Consider the following 23,355-nt stretch of genomic DNA (forward strand, 5'->3'; position numbering starts at 1 on the left):
CGCCCAACTTTTGGTTTTCCCTCCCTACTGTGTAAGATGGTTTATACCTGGCACTTTAGTTATTTTGGTTTGTTTTCCTTGATGTGAATCAAATGTTATGTGCCTTCACCTCTAGCTTGAATGTTACCGTCCTTGTTTTTTTTCTCCCTAGGATGATGTTCCACCCCTGATGTCCGGAGTATGCAAAGTTTTTTTGTTGACAAGTTGGATCCGGCCCTACGTTCCAGTTGTCAGTTCTAATATTCTGAAGACCTTTCAGAAGTTGATGTTCCTTCGTTGTTTGGGCAAGCACCAGAGTGGAGTTTAACCACCACAAAGAAAGAGGACTACCCCAGTGCGACCGTGGTTTATATGGACACTGGGAGGGAAAGGGTTGGGCTTGTTGCCATGGTTACTGCATGTTTAAAGTATATTTTTTTTCTTTGCTGCTATAGAAACAGTAAAGAGAGAGAAAGCAATACTCGTCTCCGTGTCATTTATAAAATCATGACTTTACGTCATGGAATAGGAAAATCATGAAATTTCATCTTCTCCACTGCAAAGGGTTAAATCCGTGGTGGAAGTCTGCAGCATAAATCACCTGGAGATTTCAAATCTGCATCACAGGACAGTTCACACCAAGGACTTTTTATTCACTGCAGGGATGAGAACCTGTAAAATGCTGCAGATACGCTGCATGTGAACGCGCCCTAGTATATGAGCCAGTACCCTGGACCCGGCAGCTATGAGAGCAGAGGGAGGTGCAGTTCTCACAAGATTGACCTCTTCAGGCCACTGTAGACTGAGCGCAGACACGTGGAATGTGCAGCAGAACATGGAGCCTGCCATCCGGGTCAGAGCTGGTGAGCAGCACATATACTGCGTGACAGAGCAACATAGTAACACATGGACATAGTAATATAGTAACACATGGACATAGTAACACAAGGACATAGTAATATAGTAACATAGTAACACAAGGACATAGTAATATAGTAACATAGTAACACAAGGACATAGTAATAGAGCAACATAGTAATATAGTAACACATGGACATAGTAATATGGTAACATAGTAACACAAGGACATAGTAATATAGTAACATAGTAACACATGGACATAGTAATATAGTAACACATGGACATAGTAACATAGTAACACAAGGACATAGTAATATAGTAACATAGTAACACATGGATATAGTGATATAGTAACATAGTAACACATACACATAGTAATATAGTAACATAGTAACACATTGACATAGTGATAAAGTAACATAGTAACACATAGATATAGTGATATAGTAACATAGTAACACAAGGACATAGTAATATAGTAACATAGTAACACAAGGACATAGTGATATAGTAACATAGTAACACAAGGACATACTATAGTAATATAGTAACACAAGGACATGGTGATATAGTAACATAGTAACACAAGGACATGGTGATATAGTAACATAGTAACACAAGGACATGGTGATATAGTAACATAGTAACACAAGGACATAGTGATATAGTAACATAGTAACACATTGACATAGTAATATAGTAACACAAGGATATAGCGACATAGTAACACAAGGACATAGTGATATAGTAACATAGTAACACATTGACATAGTAATATAGTAACACAAGGATATAGCGACATAGTAATATAGTTACGTAGAAAGGGCGGGTTTGCATCAGCGCTAGTAATTCTGTTCCGTTATAATGGAATATAACAGGACTTTTTTTTCCGTCACACAGAACACAGCGGAGCTGTTATTTGTGCCCATAGAAATGCATTCGGACAGAGCAGAACACGGATGCTGGCCACATGCGCTCTGCAATCTGCGGAACAGAACGGGCGGCCCATTATAGAAATGCCTATTCTTATCCATAAGAACAAGAATAGGACATGTTCTATTTTATATTTTTTTTGCAGGGCCAGAGAACGGAGCAACTGTTGCGGACACGGAGTGCTGTCCGCATCTTTTGTGGCCCCATTAAAGTGAATGGGTCCGCATCCGAGCCACCAAAATGGCGGCTCGGCTGCGGACCCAAACAACGGTCGTGGGCATGCGGCCTTATCCAGACAGCAGTACTGGTATTATAACACAATAACACTGCGATATCGTAAGAGTCCGGTTAGAATCCTTCAATCCTATTAACCCCCTTTCCCACGAGGTAGAAGTCGGGGGTCCTCCTGTTAGGAGTCGACGTTTGCTTGCTGTCCTGTAATATGCTACGTCCCCCCAGCTCCCTGCCCTCCATACCCGGGGTCTCACATTTGTCCCCTCCCAGACACAGACCTTTACATTTCTCAGAGCCTCCAACTTATCCCCGTTGCATCCCATGACCAGATGCGGTCTGTGTACCTACCTTACACCCACCCTGTGCATATACATGTATGATCCTCTACTGTGGTTATTAGTTATTTCTCTATCATCTGAGCCTCAGACAGGGTCAGTAACACTGCCCCCTGTGGTCCTTACTGGTAACTGCACCCACCACCGGCCATCATGTGACCTTCCTGCATCTTCTCTCTCTCCAGGATGCAGTAAATGGGACATTCGCCAGAAGGTTTGGGATTATATGGAACACAATGATCTGGCCGATTTCCCGCGCCCGGTGCACCACCGCATCCCCAACTTCAAGGTACAAGTGCAAACAGGAGTCCTGCCCCTGTCATACTCACACAGCAGAAAGTTTGTTACAAATGTATCCAGAAGATAGTCCTATACATTTTACTTGTGCTGATACATTGTATCAACAGATGATGAGAACCCTGAGTTTACCTATATTGGATACAATTGTAACAAACTCTCAGCTGTGAGCATTCAGTGGGCCAGTCTGGATATTTCACCTCTGCATGAGAACAAGAATGTTCAAATCAATGAGTCTGTGTACATGTGCGTAGTTTATTTACGCATCACTTTTGCGTTGCGTGAAAATCGCAGCAGGTTCTATTTTCGTTGGCCCCATAGAAGTGAATGGAGCTGCATTAAATCGCATTGCACCCGCGCGATAAAAACTAAACAACTGAACGCGATCGCAGATGAAACTGAATGACTTTGTTTGCGAAATCGCACATTTTTTACTGAACACATCCAGACCTAATCCGCACGCGCTCGCCTGCAAGGGCCCTAAGTGTATTACAGATATGTAGAACTTTGGGCCCCTCCACCACCACCCGGGGGCTGTGACGTCACTAGGGCCGGGCTGGGCTGATGCTGGAGTGGGCCACCTGCTGGGTCGTTTGTAGGCCAAAATATTTGAGGCTTAAGGCCGGGGATGTTTTGTCCAGGGCCCCGAAAGTAGTAACCACTGTGCAACTGTATTGCAGTCCTCATTTGATCAGCGCAGCAGCCATCAGTGATGGCCAGTTCGCCGTGTTTGCCCGCGAACACATGCGAGATGCCATCTTAACTCACAAGTCCGGCGATGCACAGGTAAGTCCTAACCTGTGCCTGTGCGCGAGCCGGTCTGAAATGAAATGCGGTCTCCGGGTGCAGGTAATTCCGAGAACAGCCCGATGAAGGCCCCCGGAGGCTGTTCTCGGAACTGCCTGCTCCCGGTGACCGCATTTCATTTTAGACCGTCTCGCGCACAGGCACAGGTTAGGACTTACCTGTGCATCGCCGGACTTGTGAGTTAAGATGGCATCTCGCATGTGTTCGCGGGCGAACTGGCCATCACTGGCAGCCATTAGAACCAATGGTTCCCTGCCATTTACTCTCATAGGCCACTAGATCTGAAGCCTATAAGGCAGGGCAGGCGCAAAGGGGCAGACTGAAGCATGGAGCGACACTCAGGTGAGTATTTTGTTTTTGGTTTTTCTTCCACTTTTGAGGCAATATAACTAGAGATGAGCGAATTTCTCAAAAATTCTATATGGTTTGTTTTCGAATTTTAAGAAAAAATTTGTTTCGATCTGAATTTATTCATGGCGAATCGCTTTATAAAAAAGGGCTATTTCCTGTCTGCAGAGAGCCTGTATAGTGGTGTAGAACACTGTGCCTGTATAGGGGTGTAGAACACTGTGCCTGTATAGTGGTGTAGAACACTGTGCCTGTATAATGGGGTAGAGCACTGTGCCTGTATAGGGGTGTAGAACACTGTGCCTGTATAGCGGTGTAGAACACTGTGCCTGTATAGGGGTGTAGAACACTGTGCCCGTATAGGGGTGTAGAACACTGTGCCTGTATAGGGGTGTAGAACACTGTGCCTGTATAATGGGGTAGAGCACTGTGCCTGTATAGGGGTGTAGAACACTGTGCCTGTATAGGGGTGTAGAACACTGTGCCTGTATAATGGGGTAGAGCACTGTGCCTGTATAGGGGTGTAGAACACTGTGCCTGTATAGGGGTGTAGAACACTGTGCCCGTATAGGGGTGTAGAACACTGTGCCTGTATAGGGGTGTAGAACACTGTGCCTGTATAGGGGTGTAGAACACTGTGCCTGTATAGGGGTGTAGAACACTGTGCCTGTATAGGGGTGTAGAACACTGTGCCTGTATAGGGGTGTAGAACACTGTGCCTGTATAGGGGTGTAGAACACTGTGCCTGTATAGTGGTGTAGAACACTGTGCCTGTATAATGGGGTAGAACACTGTGCCTGTATAGCGGTGTAGAACACTGTGCCTGTATAGGGGTGTAGAACACTGTGCCTGTATAGGGGTGTAGAACACTGTGCCTGTATAGGGGTGTAGAACACTGTGCCTGTATAGGGGTGTAGAACACTGTGCCTGTATAGGGGTGTAGAACACTGTGCCTGTATAGCGGTGTAGAACACTGTGCCTGTATAGCGGTGTAGAGCACTGTGCCTGTATAGGGGTGTAGAACACTGTGCCTGTATAGGGGTGTAGAACACTGTGCCTGTATAGCGGTGTAGAACACTGTGCCCGTATAGCGGTGTAGAACACTGTGCCCGTATAGGGGTGTAGAACACTGTGCCCGTATAGCGGTGTAGAACACTGTGCCCGTATAGCGGTGTAGAACACTGTGCCCGTATAGCGGTGTAGAACACTGTGCCCGTATAGCGGTGTAGGACACTGTGCCTGTATAGCGGTGTAGGACACTGTGCCCGTATAGCGGTGTAGAACACTGTGCCCGTATAGCGGTGTAGAACACTGTGCCCGTATAGCGGTGTAGAACACTGTGCCCGTATAGCGGTGTAGAACACTGTGCCCGTATAGCGGTGTAGAACACTGTGCCCGTATAGCGGTGTAGAACACTGTGCCCGTATAGCGGTGTAGAACACTGTGCCCGTATAGCGGTGTAGAACACTGTGCCCGTATAGCGGTGTAGAACACTGTGCCCGTATAGCGGTGTAGAACACTGTGCCCGTATAGCGGTGTAGAACACTGTGCCCGTATAGCGGTGTAGAGCACTGTGCCCGTATAGCGGTGTAGAGCACTGTGCCCGTATAGCGGTGTAGAGCACTGTGCCCGTATAGCGGTGTAGAGCACTGTGCCCGTATAGCGGTGTAGAGCACTGTGCCCGTATAGCGGTGTAGAACACTGTGCCCGTATAGCGGTGTAGAACACTGTGCCCGTATAGCGGTGTAGAACACTGTGCCCGTATAGCGGTGTAGAACACTGTGCCCGTATAGCGGTGTAGAACACTGTGCCCGTATAGCGGTGTAGAGCACTGTGCCCGTATAGGTGTGTAGAACACTGTGCCTGTATAGCGGTGTAGAACACTGTGCCTGTATAGCGGTGTAGTGCACTGTGCCTGTATAGTGGAGTAGAACACTGTGCCTGTATATCGGTGCAGAACACTGTGCCTTGTAGTAACACACATAGGGAGTCTGCTGTGGTAGTGAAATAATACTGTGAGTCCGTATGACATGCAGATGACGGGCGTCGCTCTTACAATCACTGCACACTTCACTTATTGGGGCAGTCACGGGGCCAAAACTGACCAAATAACTCAAGTGTGACCTCAGCCTTACAGGTCGATGTTAGCGCCAAGAAGAAGCGCGCTCCTTTTACACCGCCGTCAGCTGATTCCACATAGATGTCTACAGAACCTGTTCTATTAACCCCTTATACAAGTAGAGCCCCCGACAGAGTGGAGAGGGGGTCAGCAGTAAGTGTGTGGTGACGTCACCGATTATTTTGCCCTTCCTCTGATCCGTCAGAACAATAACCCCCCAAAAACGGATCCTGTCTGTGGAGCGTCCGCCTTCACTCGGTCAGCATCTGGTCAGTAATCCATCAGTATTGCTAAAGCCAAAAAAACAGGAGTGGATCCAAAACAGAGATGACACGTGAATGGGATATTTGCATGTCTTCTGTGTTTTGTAACCACTCCTGCTTTTGGCTACCAAATCATAAGCCAATTCTGAAGGGACCGTACAGGCCTTACAGCCGCTACACAAACAGGATCCGTTGTGCGTCTCTTTTTACCTTCCTTCCGACAGATCAGAAAAAGGGTCAATGATGATGTCAGCCAGGCCGAAAGGCAAAATAGTGGCCCAGTCATGAAGTGGGGAGGGTGGGTGGGAACAGCCTGAGAACTCCACAGAGTGGCCCTATGACATAGTGGTGAGGTGGAAGCAGCATGAGGAGACCACAGAGTGGCCCAATGACAGAGCGTGGAGGTGGCAGCAGCATCAGGAGGAGGCCACAGAGAGGCACAATGACTGTGGATGTGGCAGCAGCATCAGGAGGCCACAGAGTGGCACAATGACAGTGTGGAGGTGGGTGGCAATACCAGTACCAGCTGAAGATGGTGGGTGTAAGAAGGAGCACTTAGCATCAGATGTGTGGTATCAGGCTGGTGGCAGCATCAGAATAGTAGCTGAGGCAGGTAGCCAGAAGAAACCGGTCTCTTTTGTCAAAATGTTGGTGTGGCACCATGGATGATCTAGTCTCATGCATCAGGCATTGGTGGGTGGAAATCCTGGCTGATCCACGCCTTATTAATCTTGACAAAGATCAGTCTCATCACATTTTGACAGGCTCGTTCTTCTTGGGGTAACAATGGCCCCCGCCGCAGTAAACACCTGCTCTGATACCACACTACTGGCCAGGCAGGACAGCTTTTCCAGGGCAAACTTTGCCAATTGCGGCCACAAATCCAGTTTGGCTGCCCAGTAGTACAGCAGATCTTCAATGTAGGGTGTGTACACGGCTGGCCTTAGGTGTTCAGGAGCCCTGTGCGACCTAATCTTGTGGCGCCCCAGCCCCCCCGTTCACCTAAACATACACAAAGAGGAAAACAATTTTTGTAACAATATTTTTTTTTTAATTATAGATACTTTAAGTGCAAGTGCAAACAAGTACAATCATACTCAGTGTCACCCTTACCCAGTCCCCTGCCCCCTAAATTAGACCCTGCCCCCTTAAATTAAGGGTGACAGACACTGGGTATGATAAAGGGGGCAGGGGACTGGATAAGGGTGACACCGGGTATGATTAAGGGGGGCAGGGGACTGGGTAAGGGTGACACTGGGTATGATTAAGGGGGCAGGGGACTGGGTAAGGGTGACACTGGGTATGATTAAGGGGGGCAGGGGACTGGGTAAGGGTGACACTGGGTATGATTAAGGGGGCAGGGGACTGGGTAAAGGTGACAGGGTATGATTAAGGGGGGCAGGGGACTGGGTAAGGGTGACACTGGGTATGATTAAAGGGGCAGGGGACTGGGTAAAGGTGACAGGGTATGATTAAGGGGGGCAGGGGACTGGCAGAGGAACGTGAGCACAGAGGGCCCCCCCCCCCAGTCAGACCTGCGAGAGGATGGGTGATGGCAGCGGCCAACTGACTACATAGGATGTCTCTATAGTAGTTCATTTTGTCCTCCCTCTTAGCGGCTGTAAAAAAGGCCCGCGTTTTGGACCGGTAGCGAGGGTCCAACAAGGTGGAGAGCCAGAAGTCATCCCTCTGATGAATGGTGAAAATTCGTCTGTCACTACGCAAGCAAGTGAGCATGCATCGGGCCATTTGTGCAAGTGACTCGGAAGGACCCCCTGCCTCCATCTCCACTGCATACTGCCTCGGTGTGTCTGGGTCCTGTGCCTCATCTTCCTCATCGCCCTGTAGCTCCTCTGGCTGCTCCTCCTCTCCTGTCACCTGTGTATAAAAACTACACATTGCTTGTGCTCCAATGTCCTCCTCCTCCAGTTCAAACCCCACAGTGCTCATGTGGCTGTGAGATCTAGGCGCTATGTCTCCAGTCCCCTGACCAGCGAGATTTACCAGCATCTGTCCCAGGACATGAAGCAGTGGAATGACGTCATTCATCCCGTAGTCCTGGTGACTTACAAATAACGTGGCCTCCTCAAAGGGCCTGAGCAAATGGTAGGTGTCACGCATGAGCTGCCACTGGCTGACATCGAAGTTACACAGGGGAGTACTCCTGTCCGCTTGGATCATCAAGAAATTGTTTATGGCCTTTCTCTGTTCGAATAGTCGATCTAACATATGGAGGGTGTAATTCCGATGGGTTGAAACGTTGCATATCAGCCTATGTTGGGGGATGCCGTTCTGCCGCTGCAGGAGGAGGGTGAGCTTTGCGGTGTACGAGTGGCTGAAGTGCATGCAAAGTTTCCTGGCCATTTTTAGGATGTCTTGCAGATGGGTGGAAGACTTCAGGAACCGCTTCACAACCAGATTGAACACGTGTGCCATACAGGGCGCATGGCTCAGCCCTCCTTGATGCATCGCCGACACCATGTTCTTCCCGTTGTCGGTCACCAAGGTTCCGATTTTGAGTTGTCCCGGAGAAAGCCAGGATTTGATTTCTTGATGAAGGACGCGGAGCAGTTCCTCCCCTGTGTGACTCCGTTTGACAAGGCAAATGAGGTGCAAAACAGCGTGACACCGCCGTGCCCTGCACATGTAGTATGCTGAAGGGGGACTGTGAATTGTGCCTGCAGTGGAGGCTGAGGACACGATGGAGGATGAGGAGGCAGAGGTGGACATTGTCGCAGGACCAATGGCGTGACAACATGAAGAAGGAAGAGGCGTCACCTGGCCAAGTTGCTGGTGTGGCTGTGCAGGAACCACATTGACCCAGTGGGCCGTAAATGACATGTATTGTCCCTGACCGTAGTTACAGCTCTACACGTTGGCTCTGCCGTGCACTTTGGCAGACACCGACAGGCTCAAGGACTGGCCCACCTTATGTTCTACATAGGTGTGCAGGGCTGGTACTGCCTTTTTGGCAAAGAAATGACGGCTTGGGACTCTCCATCTCGGCTCGGCACAAGCCATCAGTTCTCTAAAAGGTGCAGAGTCCAAAGGGAGGTACTGCAGCACCAGCAACTTGGCCAGGAGCACGTTCAGCTTCTGCGCCGTTGGATGAGTGCACGCATACTGTTGACTCTTGGCAATCGCTTCGGTGATCGATTGCTGACGGAATGACTAATGAGTAGTAGAAGGACGAGGAGCAGGAGCAGGAGCATCAGGACCAGCAGATGATGGGAAGGACAGACGGCTCTTTTCAGCTGAGGTGGTGGAGCCTTGACTGCCTGAAGCCGGGTGCGTGCCACTGGGTGATGCAGCGGTTGCTGCGGCAGGCTGGACCAACACATCGGAGCCATGGTTCTTCCAGGCCACTTTATGGTGACACTGCATATGTTGACATAGGGCCATGGTGCATACATTGGCACCCTGCCCACGCTTCACCTTCTGCTCACAGATTCTACAAATGGCCATGTTCACCTCCTCTGGCGGCTTAACAAAAAACTGCCACACCACCGAGTAGGTGATTTTACCCCCAACACTCTGCACTGACTGACTGCTACCGCTGCTGCTTCCGTGAACCCCTGCACCACTACTTTCCGGGTGGGTAGGCTCCTGCGAAGCGGGTGGTCTACCCCGGGCAGGTTTCGCTCCCGACCTCACGCTGCTGCCACCCAGCTAACTCCCGGTTATGCTAGCGACTTCCTGGCTCCACCGCTGCCTTACTGGCAAGCTTCCACCCTCTTATCCCGATGGTGATGAAGCCCCTAATTCACCCGGCTCCCAAGTGCGATCGGCTACAACATCATCATCGGGTAGTGGTTGCACGTCACTGATGTTCTCCTCAACCGTCTCTGGGTCAGGCGCTCACAACACCAGCTCCCACGCCACTCTCCTCATCACTACTTGCCCGCCTAGCGGAGGAAGCGGCGGATGTCTCCTCCAGATCTTGGCTTTCCAGTAGCTGCTGACTGTCCTCTAGTAGCTCGTCCTCGCTGTATAGTGGGGCTGAGCCCACAGCATACAATACTTCTCTGGCTGAGGGAACAGAAAAGGACAGAGGCAGGTTGAGGACAGGTGAGGGCACAGGGCCTGCTCCCGGGCCATGCCAACTAAGGGTTGTGTCTGACGAACCCACCGACTCTTGGCTGGGGGTGTCTGAGGTCACTTGGGATGAAGTGGATGACCGAGTCAATCATTCAAGAACCGCTGGGTTGCTGGTCAAGACACGACCGCTAGATGACCCCGGGAGCTCAGGCCTCTCGCTGCGACCCCTGCCGCCACGACCACTTACTCTGCTGCGACCTCTGCCTGCGCCAGAAACATTGAGGCCTCTGCCTCTCCTCTGTGCCTGGCACTTCTCTGCCTGAATATACTGTTACATCAGATAAATAAATAAAAAGGAAATTAATACACCCCAAAAAAGTCTCACTTCACCACACATTGGCAAATAAGCCCTTTTTTCCCCACTAATACAACCCAAAAAATGCTTTAGAACTTATATATAACTGCCCCGCACAAGGGCAAATAAGACAGAAATATCTCCTTGTAATAACCCCTGTTAATGGCGGTATTACACAGCACCTGCACCCCAATAATAAGACCGGTTTGCTGGAATTACAGAGCTGTATAATGGCAGTGTGGCTCCGCAGTCAGTGCAGCAAGGTGTAATAGGATTGTTCCTGTTCTCCAGGCTGTAACCTCCCCGACTGATCCCTGTTCTACAGAAATGCTGTGGATGATTCCTCCCGATCCTTTCCCTGAACTTCTATTCAGCAAAAACACATTTTTAAAGTCTTTCCTCGCACTGTCCCTAGCGCCTGCTGACGTCTCTCCCGGGTTCAGTCGGGGAGGTGCACTGGAAAATGGCAGAATCCAAGATGGCTGCCGCTATTTATAGGGCTGTGACATCACAGGGCTGGCTGGCTGCTGATTGGCTGCATGCATGGCATTATGGGTGATCCCGCCTTCCCGGAGTTCCTTGCTCCATGTCCTCACACCTGCAGCAGCCATTCTAGGAAAAAATGTGATTCATTACCACAAAGCGTCAGGAAATTTGGATTCGGTGCGAATCAAATTTTTCCTGAAATTCGGATCAAATTCTACTTCGTCAACTTCAATTCGCTCATCTTTAAATATAACTACTTGAGGCCCTGTAGAGAGATATTAGTACTGGGGCACTACAGGGGGCATTATACCCACTGGGGCACTACAGGGGGCATTATACCCACTGGGGCACTACAGGGGGCATTATACCCACTGGGGCACTACAGGGGGCATTATACCCACTGGGGCACTACAGGGGGCATTATACCCACTGGGGCACTACAGGGGGCATTATACCCACTGGGGCACTAAAGGGGGCATTATACCCACTGGGGCACTAAAGGGGGCATTATACCCACTGGGGCACTACAGGGGGCATTATACCCACTGGGGCACTACAGGGGGCATTATACCCACTGGGGCACTACAGGGGGCATTATACCCACTGGGGCACTACAGGGGGCATTATACCCACTGGGGCACTAAAGGGGGCATTATACCTACTGGGGCACTACAGGGGGCATTTTAGCTACTTGGGCAATTTTAGAGGGCTTATTACTATGGGGAGCTCTAAAGGGGCCCTTATGGAGGAGCCTTAATACTACTGGGGCACTTTGCGAGCTTTATCACTACTGGGGGCACTATGGTATTATGGAGGCATTATTATCGGGCACAATATGGAGGCCACTATTACCAATAAGGGCAGTCTCTGGGAGCGTATCACTGTAGGAGGCCTAGTAGTAATGAGGGCACTCAGGGAGAGATTTACTATTGGTGGGACTTTCGGGAACACTTTTATTATGGGGGGGACTATCTGTGTGGCACTCATTTCTTCAGTATAGTATTTGGGGGCATCAGGGGCACAGCCGGCACAGTATTGGAGGTAGCAGCAGGATTACACTGTTGGGGCACCAGGAGGAGGAGGACCCTAAGATGTCTGTGTGGTAAAATCTGCAGCGACAAGACACTGCATAAAGATGTCATCATGGCGGTCTGCTCCTAATGGAGAAGATGAGGAAAGAGAATATCTACATCAGAGGAGACGTCCCTGCTGATAGAATAGGTTTGTAGGTCTATATTATCCGGTCCATTTAGTAGAACTGTATATACAGTACAGACCAAAAGTTTGGACGCACCTTCTCATTCAAAGAGTTTTCTTTATTTTCATGACTATGACAATTGTAGATTCACACTGAAGACATCAAAACTATGAATTATCACATGTGGAATTATATACATAACAAAAAAGTGTGAAACAACTGAAAATATGTCATATTCTAGTTTCTTCAAAGTAGCCACCTTTTGCTTTGATTACTGCTTTGCACACTCTTGGCATTCTCTTGATGAGCTTCCAGAGGTAGTCACCTGAAATGGTCTTCACTTCACAGGTGTGCCCTGTCAGGTGTAATAAGTGGGATTTCTTGCCTTATAAATGGGGTTGGGACCATCAGTTGGGTTGTGGAGAAGTCAGGTGGATGCACAGCTGAAAGTCCTACTGAATAGACTGTTAGAATTTGTATTATGGTAAGAAAAAAGCAGCTAAGTAAAGAAAAACGAGTGGCCATCATTACTTTAAGAAATGAAGGTCAGTCAGTCCGAAAAATTGGGAAAACTTTGAAAGTGTCCCCAAGTGCAGTCACAAAAACCATCAAGCGCTACGAAGAAACTGGCTCACATGCGGACCGCCCCAGGAAAGGAAGACCAAGAGTCACCTCTGCTGCGGAGGAGAAGTTCATCCGAGTCACCAGCCTCAGAAATCTCAGGTAACAGCAGCTCAGATTAGACACCAGGTCAATGCCACCCAGAGTTCTAGCAGCAGACACATCTCTAGAACAACTATTAAGAGGAGACTGTGTGAATCAGGCCTTCATGGTAGAAGATCTGCTAGGAAACCACTGCTAAGGACAGGCAACAAGCAGAAGAGACTTGTTTGGGCTAAAGAACACAAGGAATGGACATTAGACCAGTGGAAATCTGTGCTTTGGTCTGAGGAGTCCAAATTTGAGATCTTTGGTTCCAACCACCGTGTCTTTGTGCGACGCAGAAAAGGTGAACGGATGGACTCTACATGCCTGGTTCCCACCGTGAAGCATGTAGGAGGAGGTGCGATGGTGTGGGGGGGCTTTGCTGGTGACACTGTTGGGGATTTATTCAGAATTGAAGGCATACTGAACCAGCATGGCTACCACAGCATCTTGCAGCGGCATGCTATTCCATCCGGTTTGCGTTTAGTTGGACCATCATTTATTTTTCAACAGGACAATAACCCCAAACACACCTCCAGGCTGTGTAAGGACTATTTGACCATGAAGGAGAGTGATGGGGTGCTGCGCCAGATGACCTGGCCTCCACAGTCACCGGACCTGAACCCAATCGAGATGGTTTGGGGTGAGCTGGACGCAGAGTGAAGGCAAAAGGGCCAACAAGTGCTAAGCATCTCTGGGAACTCCTTCAAGACTGTTGGAAGACCATTTCAGGGGACTACCTCTGGAAGCTCTTCAAGAGAATGCCAAGAGTGTGCAAAGCAGTAATCAAAGCAAAAGGGGGCTACTTTGGAGAACCTAGAATATGACATATTTTCAGTTGTTTCACACTTTTTTGTTATGTATATAATTCCACATGTGATAATTCATAGTTTTGATGTCTTCAGTGTGAATCTACAATTGTCATAGGCATGGAAATAAAGAAAACTCTTTGAATTAGAAGGTGTGTCTGTCACGGAATGTGTACAGGTAACAAGGCAAAGCAACATGTATAAACGACTCGCTGGATCCAAAAACTAAGGAACCAAGGGAGACCCCTGCAGAAGACCTGGCACTTTCCCTGGCTGCTCAGCCTATGCAAAGATCCTAATGGTGGAGGTTTGCATATCCACGAACCTTGACTATAAAGCCCTGAGCACCCTACTATAGTGAGGGGACACGACCACCGGCTCCCTACACAAGACACGGAGGGAGTCAGGGTCATCTGGGATCCAGCAAACAGATATTAACATATAAAAGTACACTTAGCTTTGAAGCAAACAGGAGGACAGATCAGCGTGCACACACACTCCAGGAAGAAATATAAGCCGCCCAGAAAAGCATTCTGGGGAGGCATTTAAAGGGAAGCAATTAAGACATGACAGCTGAGAGAGGCTGACGAGAGGAGGAGCTGAATACCACAACACAGAAATTCAAGGAGGAGGTTCTGAAAGGCCTCTGTCAGAGCTTCTCAGCTGTCTGGTTGTGACAGTACCCCTCCCTCTACGAGTGGACTCCGGACACTCAGAGCCCACCTTCTCAGGATGGGACCTATGGAATGCCCTGATGAGACGAGAGGCCTTAATGTCCGTCACTGGGACCCACATCCTCTCCTCAGGACCATACCCCTCCCACTGAACAAGGTACTGAAGAGAACCGCGGACAAGACGAGAATCCACAATCCTAGAGACCTGAAATTCAAGATTCCCATCAACCATAATCGGAGGAGGAGGCAAAGGCGAGGGTACAATGGGTTGAACATAAGGTTTCAATAAGGACTTATGAAAAACATTATGGATCTTCCAAGTCTGAGGAAGATCAAGACGGTATGCAACAGGATTGATGACAGACAGGATTTTGTAAGGCCCAATAAACCTAGGACCCAACTTCCAGGAGGGAACCTTCAATTTGATATTCTTGGTAGACAACCACACCAGATCACCAACATTCAGGTCCGGACCAAGCACACGTCTCTTATCAGCCACACGCTTATATCTCTCACTCATGCTCTTTAGATTATCTTGAATCTTTTGCCAAATAGATGACAAAGACGAGGAGAATCTGTCCTCATCAGGTAAACCAGAAGACCCCTCTCCCGAGAAAGTCCCAAACTGTGGATGAAACCCATATGCACCAAAAAATGGTGACTTATCAGAGGACTCCTGACGACGGTTATTTAAAGCAAACTCAGCAAGGGACAAAAAAGAACACCAATCCTCTTGATTCTCCGCCACAAAACAACGCAGATATGTCTCCAGATTCTGATTGACGCGCTCTGTCTGGCCATTCGACTGCGGGTGGAAAGCAGAAGAGAATGACAACCGAACCCCCAAGCGAGAACAGAAAGCCTTCCAGAATCTGGAAACAAACTGCGTGCCCCTATCAGAGACTATGTCTGAAGGAATACCGTGTAACTTGACAATGTGATCAACAAATGCCTGCGCCAGCGTCTTAGCATTGGGCAAACCAGGAAAAGGGATGAAATGCACCATTTTGCTAAAACGGTCCACCACCACCAGAATCACAGTCTTCCCCGAGGAACGAGGCAGGTCCGTGATAAAGTCCATGGACAGATGTGTCCAAGGACGGGAAGGAATGGGTAAGGGAAGGAGAGGACCTGATGGCCGTGAATGAGGGACCTTGGCACGAGCGCAAGTCTCGCAGGCTGCCACAAAACCCTCAACCGACTTACGAAGCGCAGGCCACCAGAATCTCCGAGCGATGAGATCCAGTGTGGCTCTTACCCCCGGGTGCCCAGCAAGGACCGTATCGTGGTGTTCTTTAAAAATCTTGTGTCTTAAAGCGAGAGGCACAAACAACCTCCCAGGAGGACAAAGATCAGGAGCCTCTGACTGGGCTGCCTGCACCTCTGCCTCCAATTCAGGAAAAAGAGCAGAGACCACCACACCTTCAGCCAAAATAGGACCCGGGTCTTCAAAATTCCCGCCTCCCGGAAAACAACGTGACAGGGCATCTGCCTTCACATTCTTAACTCCAGGGCGGAACGTGACAACAAAATTAAACCTAGAAAAGAACAACGACCATCTGGCCTGTCTCGGGTTCAGACGCTTGGCTGACTCCAAGTAGGCCAGATTTTTATGGTCAGTAAATACGGTAATAGGGTGTCTGGCCCCCTCTAGCCAATGGCGCCATTCCTCAAAAGCCAACTTGATGGCCAACAATTCCCTATCTCCCACATCGTAATTTCTCTCTGCGGAGGAGAGTTTTCTTGAGAAAAAGGCACACGGTCGCCAATTGGCAGGAGAGGAACCCTGAGACAAGACCGCCCCCACACCCACCTCAGAAGCATCAACCTCAACTATGAAGGGTAATGAAACATCAGGTTGCACCAAGATGGGAGCGGAAGCAAAACTCTCCTTGATATCAGAAAAGGCCTTACGCGCCTCTACTGACCAAGAAGAAAAATCTACCCCCTTTCTGGTCATATCAGTGAGTGGTTTAACAATAGAAGAATAATTCAAAATGAACTTCCTGTAATAATTGGCAAAGCCCAAAAAACGCATCAGCGCCTTTTGATTCTCAGGAAGCTCCCACTCAAGCACAGCGCGGACCTTCTCGGGGTCCATGCGAAAACCAGAAGCGGAGAGAAGAAACCCCAGAAATTGAATTTCTGGAACCGCAAACACACATTTTTCCAGTTTCGCATATAATTTATTCTCCCGCAGGATGAGCAAGACCTGACGTAAATGTTCCTTATGAGTTTTGAAATCGGGAGAAAAAATCAAAATGTCATCCAAATACACCAATACAAATTTTCCCATCAAATGATAAAAAATGCTGTTCACGAAATGCTGAAAAACGGCTGGGGCATTCATCAACCCAAAAGGCATAACCAAATTCTCAAAATGGCCCTCAGGGGTATTGAAGGCCGTCTTCCATTCGTCCCCTTCTCTGACCCTGACCAGGTTGTATGCCCCTCTTAAATCTAATTTGGAAAATACTTTAGCCCCAACAACCTGGTTAAACAGGTCCGGGATCAGAGGAAGCGGATAAGGGTCACGAATTGTGATATTGTTCAGCTCCCTGAAATCCAGACAAGGTCTTAAAGAACCATCTTTTTTCTTAACAAAGAAAAAACCAGCGGCAACAGGTGACTTTGAGGGTCGTATGTGTCCCTTTCTCAGACTCTCAGAGATATAAGCACGCATAGCGATCCTCTCAGGTTGGGAAAGATTGTATAAACGAGATTTAGGCAGCTTGGCGTCTGGGATGAGATTAATAGGGCAATCGTACTCCCTGTGCGGGGGCAAATCCTGAACTCCACTCTCAGAGAAGACATCCGAAAATTCAGAGAGAAAAGATGGTACAGTCTTAGTAGCAACCTCAGAAACAGATGTCGTGAGGCAATTCTCTCTGCAAAAGTCACTCCAACCATTTATTTGCCTTGCTTGCCAATCAATGGTGGGGTTATGTTTAGTGAGCCAGGGTAGCCCCAACACTAGAGGAGTCGGCAAACCGCTAAGGACGAAACATGACACATCCTCAACATGAGCATCACTCACAATTAAACGGATATTGTGAACTATGCCCTTTAATGACTTCTGAGAAAGTGGAGCGGAATCGATAGAAAACACAGGAATATCCTTTCTCAAAGCGCACACCTGGAAACCATGAGTTATCGCAAAGTGATTATCAATGAGATTAACCGCTGCTCCACTATCCACAAAAATCTCACAAAAAATGTTCTTGCTCTCTAGCGCCACCCTAGCCGGCAGGACAAAACGGGAACTACAAGCAAACGGAAAATCTTCAATTTCCGCCTCAATCCTGCCAATAGTAACAGACGGAACATTTTTCAAAGATTTTTTCCTCTTTGTTTCTTTATTATACCCAGAGAACTGCCTGAATCTCCTAGAGGGACAAATATTTGCCAAATGATTAATACCTCCACAACAAAAACAAACCCTCTCATGCGGGCTGAATCTTCTATTGTCAGAAGCAATCAACCCCAGCTGCATGGGCTCCTGCTCAGAAGGGGCTGACAGCGACTGAGACCCCTGCGCAGAGAATGGGACCGCTGCACAGTCCTGGGACCGAGTATGACAGGAAAGAGAGATCTCTCCTCTCTCTCTAAGACGCCTGTCAATACGAACGGCCTGAGACATAGCAGAGTCCAAAGAAATAGGCCTTTCATGAAAGGCAAATGCATCTTTCAATCCCTCTGAAAGACCATGGCAAAATTGACTTCGGAGTGCAGCATCATTCCAACCAGTATCAGCTGCCCATCTCCGAAATTCTGAGCAGTATATTTCTGCGGATTGTTTACCCTGGCATAGGAGACGTAGTCTAGACTCCGCCAGAGCAATACGATCCGGATCATCATATATCTGACCCAGGGCTAAAAAGAATTCATCCACTGAACGGAGGGGCCGTGCCCCCTCCGGCAGCGAAAAGGCCCAGGACTGAGCGTTACCCCTGAGCAGCGATATAATGATCCCCACCCTCCGTTCCTCATCACCAGAAGAATGGGGAAGAAGGCGAAAATGGAGTTTGCAAGCCTCTCTAAAACGCACAAAATTCTCACTACCCCCGGAGAACGTATCCGGGAGCGAGATCTTAGGCTCAGAACAAGCTCCATGAACGCAAGCTGAACCGGTCACTTGAAGCTGAGACAAAGTCTTACGGAGGTCAGCTACCTCCAATGAAAGACCCTGGAAGCGTTCAGCCAAAAGTGAAACCGGATCCATGCTTAAGACGGTTTTGGCGGCTTATAATGTCACGGAATGTGTACAGGTAACAAGGCAAAGCAACATGCATATATGACTCGCTGGATCCAAAAACTAAGGAACCAAGGGAGACCCCTGCAGAAGACCTGGCACTTTCCCTGGCTGCTCAGCCTATGCAAAGATCCTAATGGTGGAGGTTTGCATATCCACGAACCTTGACTATAAAGCCCTGAGCACCCTACCATAGTGAGGGGACACGACCACCGGCTCCCTACACAAGACACGGAGGGAGTCAGGGTCATCTGGGATCCAGCAAACAGATATTAACATATAAAAGTACACTTAGCTTTGAAGCAAACAGGAGGACAGATCAGCGTGCACACACACTCCAGGAAGAAATATAAGCCGCCCAGAAAAGCATTCTGGGGAGGCATTTAAAGGGAAGCAATTAAGACATGACAGCTGAGAGAGGCTGACGAGAGGAGGAGCTGAATACCACAACACAGAAATTCAAGGAGGAGGTTCTGAAAGGCCTCTGTCAGAGCTTCTCAGCTGTCTGGTTGTGACAGTGTCCAAACTTTTGGTCTGTACTGTATGTCCATCCAAATATGCCATTAGCATGGGGAAGGGGGCATTACCAATGCCCTGGACATCACTCCTATTCGGTGATGTCATTAACTCCTCATCCTCCACCATGTGACTTAGGGCGTTCCCACATTTGTGCTATGTTACCATGTTACCTGCATACTTTTGGGTCTCCTGTGCTTTGTACCCCCTCTATGGGTGCACTCCAGGGTTCTGACCCTTCTCTCGGTGTGTAGGGGGCGCCGCAGGCTTGTGAGCGGTTAACGACCTTGCAGGATTTCCAGTTGGCGAAGACGGTTAAGATAAATCCGGACTCTCCGCAGAAGAACGCACGATTTCTCACCCTACAAGTAAGTGACTATCCTCCCTCTGCTCCCTCCCCCAGGCGTCCCGCGGGGCCGGTCACAGGGTCACATCTCTGGAGGTTTTCAGCCAGGCGAAGGAGATTAAAGTGGATCCGGATAAACCCTTGGAAGGTGTCCGCCTGGCGGCTCTACAGGTAGAGGCGGCTCTGGGGCTCCCCTATTATACGTCATTACCCACAATCCTCACTGATGGCACATTACCCCAGATACTAGTGGGGCTTGTTGATTTCCCGTTGTCTGCAGGCCGGTAAAACGTTGCTGGTTCCGACTCCGCGGCTCAGAACCGGACTCTTCAACCGGATCACTCCACCTCGAGGGGCCAGCAAAGAGGTGCTGAGGATATGCTCCACCTCGCAGGTGAGTGATATAGGGAGCAGGGCAGGCTTTATTAAAGGGGCCTTCAGGGACTTTAATAATGACGCGCTAAGCTAAAAATAAAGACGGGCCCCAAATGCTGAAATATTGTACTGATCACACAGTCCCACAGGAGGCAGGGAGCCACAGAGCTAATCTACAGCTCTATCAGGGGCATTGCTAGGGTCCCAAAAGATCAGGGGCACAAGCCTCCAGGTATATGGTCCCCCCCCCCAACATGTGAGATGGGGAAACAGCTTTCCTTGTCTGAACCCTGTTTGTGTAGATTAAATGATCTGGACTGACATTCTGCTGTTTGGCCACAAGATGTCGCTGTTTCCTAAACTCAGCTACAGACTGCTTGTTTTTCCATATTCATGAGAGGTGGCGTTACACACAGAGCCTGGAGAAGAAAGGGAGCAGCCATCTTAGAGGGAGCAGAGACTGAGGAACTATGAGAGCAGAGGATCCGACGGCATCCAGGTGTGGGGGCATACCTCAGTGACCAGAGCTGCAGCTAAGTGAAGCTGATTGTGTCCAAGACCCTGATCCTGTCCAGAGAAACGAGGATTGCTTCCAGGAACGCTGATGAAAGCTGAGGAGCAAAGCCACATACACTGCGGTGCCGCATGCTTGTTGGAGAGGCATTTGTTCGGTTCCGAGTCACCAGCGGAGGCAGAGCAGACCCGGGTCGGTAAGATCGTGCACGCACCTCATTACAGTGCTGGCGCCTACAGACTGAGACCAGGCCTGTAGTTCGTTAGATAGGATTTCTGTTTGTGTCAGGCCACAAGTGTTACTACTGTTCATTACAAAGACTTTAAAGTGACATTTTACATTGGAGAGCTGATAAAATCTCCACAAACTTAAGCCAGGCTGCGGTTTGCTCAGAAGGAATACTCAGGCACGTGCGACCGGACCAGTTATGGGAGGGGGAATACTGTAGGGCACTATAAGATTGTAAGCTGTTGTGCTGCACCGCAGGCTAGCCCGTACCACACTCCCATACAGGTATTCTTTTTTTTTGGGGTAATAACCGGTAAGATGTGGCAGTTTAGTTGTGCCCGCCAGTAGGTAAATTACCACGCTTTCCTCCTGCATCTATTGGAGGGCGCCGCGCTGTGTAGCACAAGGGTCTCAGCCTTTGGGCTGGGTGTATGTACATTTATTGTATGTTCCAAGCATTTGTGGTTGTGTTCATTACCACATTTAAAGGGGTTATCCAATTTCAAGAACCCCCACCCCCACACACACACGTGCCAGGCCCCTCACTGGTAATATACTCACCCAGCTCCCAGCGCCACCGCTGCTGCTTCTCCCTGCATACGGATGAAAACATCTGGTGTCGGGGGGAGCAGCCAATGGCAGGCGGCGACTGGGACGAGCCTCCCTAGCATTGCGGGTGACACTAGGGAGGCTCGTCCCCGTCCCCGCTTGTCATTGGCTGCTCCTTCCCGACACTGGATGTTTTCATCCGTGTACAGGGAGAAGCAGCGGCGGTGCGGGGACCAGGAGCGGCACCAGGAGCGGGGTAAGTATATTACCAGTGAGGGGTCCGGCACATGTGGGAGGGGGGTGGGGGTTTCTTGAAATTGGATGACCCCTTTAAACGTGGTAATGAACACAACCACAAATGCTGGGAACATACAATAAATGTACATACACACAGACACTTGTACTGCACTGCGCGGCGCCCTCCGATGGATGCAGGAGGAAAGCGTGGTACTTTACCTACTGGCGGGCACAACTAAACTGCCTTACCTGTTATTACCCTTTAAAAAACAAGAACCGCTATATGGGTATGTGGTAGGGGCTAGCCTGCGGTGCAGCACAACAGCTTACAATCTTACAGTGCTCTACCCCTCCCATAACTGGTCCTGTCGCACGTGCCTGAGTATTCCTTCTGAGCAAAATGCCAGCTTGGCTTGCGTTTGTGGGAAGCTTATCAGCTCTCCAATGTGAAATGTCCCTTTAAGTTATGGAGTCCTTGCAAACTACAGGCCTGGTCCCATTACACTGTAATGAGGTGCGTGCACGATCTTACCGACCCGGGTCTGCTCTGCATCCGCTGGTGACTCGGAACCAAACAAATGCCTCTCCCACAAGCATGCGGTCCCGCAGTGTACGTCGCTTTGCTCCTCAGCTTTCATCAGCATTCCTGGAAGCAATCCTCATTCCGGATTAGGGTCTTGGACACGATCAGCTTCACTTAGCTGCAGCTCTGGTCACTGAGGTATGCCCCACACCTTGATGCCGTCGGATCCTCTGCTCTCACAGTTCCTCAGTCTCAGCTCCCTCTAAGATGGCTGCTCCCTTTCTCTCCAGGCTCTGTGTGTAACTCCACCTCTCATGAATATGGAAATATCTGCCATCTGTAGCTGTGTTTAGGAAACGGCGGCATCTTGTGGCCAAACAGCAGAATGTCAGTCCAGATCATTAAATTTAATCCATACAGTGTTCAGACAAGGAGAGCTTTTTCCCCATCTCACAAACACACGCACAACTCGGTATACAAAGACCAGTATTACCAATAATACCTTTATACAAGGCGCAAATAATACTGCCATACAGGGATTAACTATTATCACCGTACTGTTATTGAATGAATCCCACTATGCAAAGACCAGTATTACCAATAATACCGCTATACAAGGCCCAAATAATATTGCCACACCATGACCAGTTCCATTAACACCATACTGTTAATGAATAACAACCACTACACAAAGACCAATGTTATCAATAATGCCAATATACACATTCAAGTCAATACCGCCACACCATGACCACATACTGTTAGGGAATAACAGAAATTACACATCCAATTTAACAACAATACTTATATACACATCTAAAATAATACTGCCACACCATTTCCACTGCCATTACTGCTATATAGTGACTAATTTAACTTTACTATTACTGAATAAAATAAAATCTCTGCAAAGTCCAATATCCTCAATAATACTGCTATACCAGGAGCAAATAATACCGCCAAACAGTGATCACATATTACTGCCATACTGTTATGGAGTGAAATATTACCAGCTACCAATGATCTGTCTGTACAAGGCACAGACATTACTGATCAATGCCCCCAGACGGTGCGGAATAAGCACATCACGTCCTGCTGCACCCCCACTTCTGTCTTACTGCTCCCTAATGGTGCACAGACCCCCAAATAATACTGCATTCCAGATATAATGGTGCCATAAGTATAGTTATCCACACAGTACACCACATGTAACAGCGCCCCCTTCAGGCCCCACACCTTAACAGTGCCCCCCTCTCCGCCCTTGCCTAGCTAGAATGCCCTTTTTTGCCTCTTAGAAAATAAAAATAAAACTATAAATATGGATATTTTGTCACGTGGGGGCAGAAAGGGGCCGTGATTGCTGCTTTGGGGAAC

General features: G+C 48.8%; 1 protein-coding gene across 2 annotated transcripts in view; it reads left to right on the forward strand.

The window, feature by feature from the left end:
* The first annotated feature begins 787 nt into the window (after nucleotides 1–787).
* Nucleotides 788–23,355, forward strand: part of MTHFSD (methenyltetrahydrofolate synthetase domain containing) — a 30,549-nt gene continuing 7,981 nt past the window's right edge. The window contains exons 1-4 of one of the 2 annotated variants that reach the window (XM_044270366.1): nucleotides 788–842; nucleotides 2,528–2,631; nucleotides 19,464–19,577; nucleotides 19,836–19,949. In XM_044270366.1, the coding sequence (XP_044126301.1) occupies nucleotides 815–842; nucleotides 2,528–2,631; nucleotides 19,464–19,577; nucleotides 19,836–19,949 (360 nt within the window). In that variant the 5' untranslated portion in view covers nucleotides 788–814. Of the gene's footprint in view, nucleotides 843–2,527; nucleotides 2,632–19,463; nucleotides 19,578–19,612; nucleotides 19,727–19,835; nucleotides 19,950–23,355 lie in introns of both variants that reach the window. The other variant, XM_044270364.1, reaches the window with a different exon arrangement.

Source organism: Bufo gargarizans, chromosome 10 (genome assembly GCF_014858855.1).
Source record: "Bufo gargarizans isolate SCDJY-AF-19 chromosome 10, ASM1485885v1, whole genome shotgun sequence".
In the NCBI taxonomy this organism is placed as follows: Eukaryota; Metazoa; Chordata; class Amphibia; order Anura; family Bufonidae; genus Bufo; species Bufo gargarizans.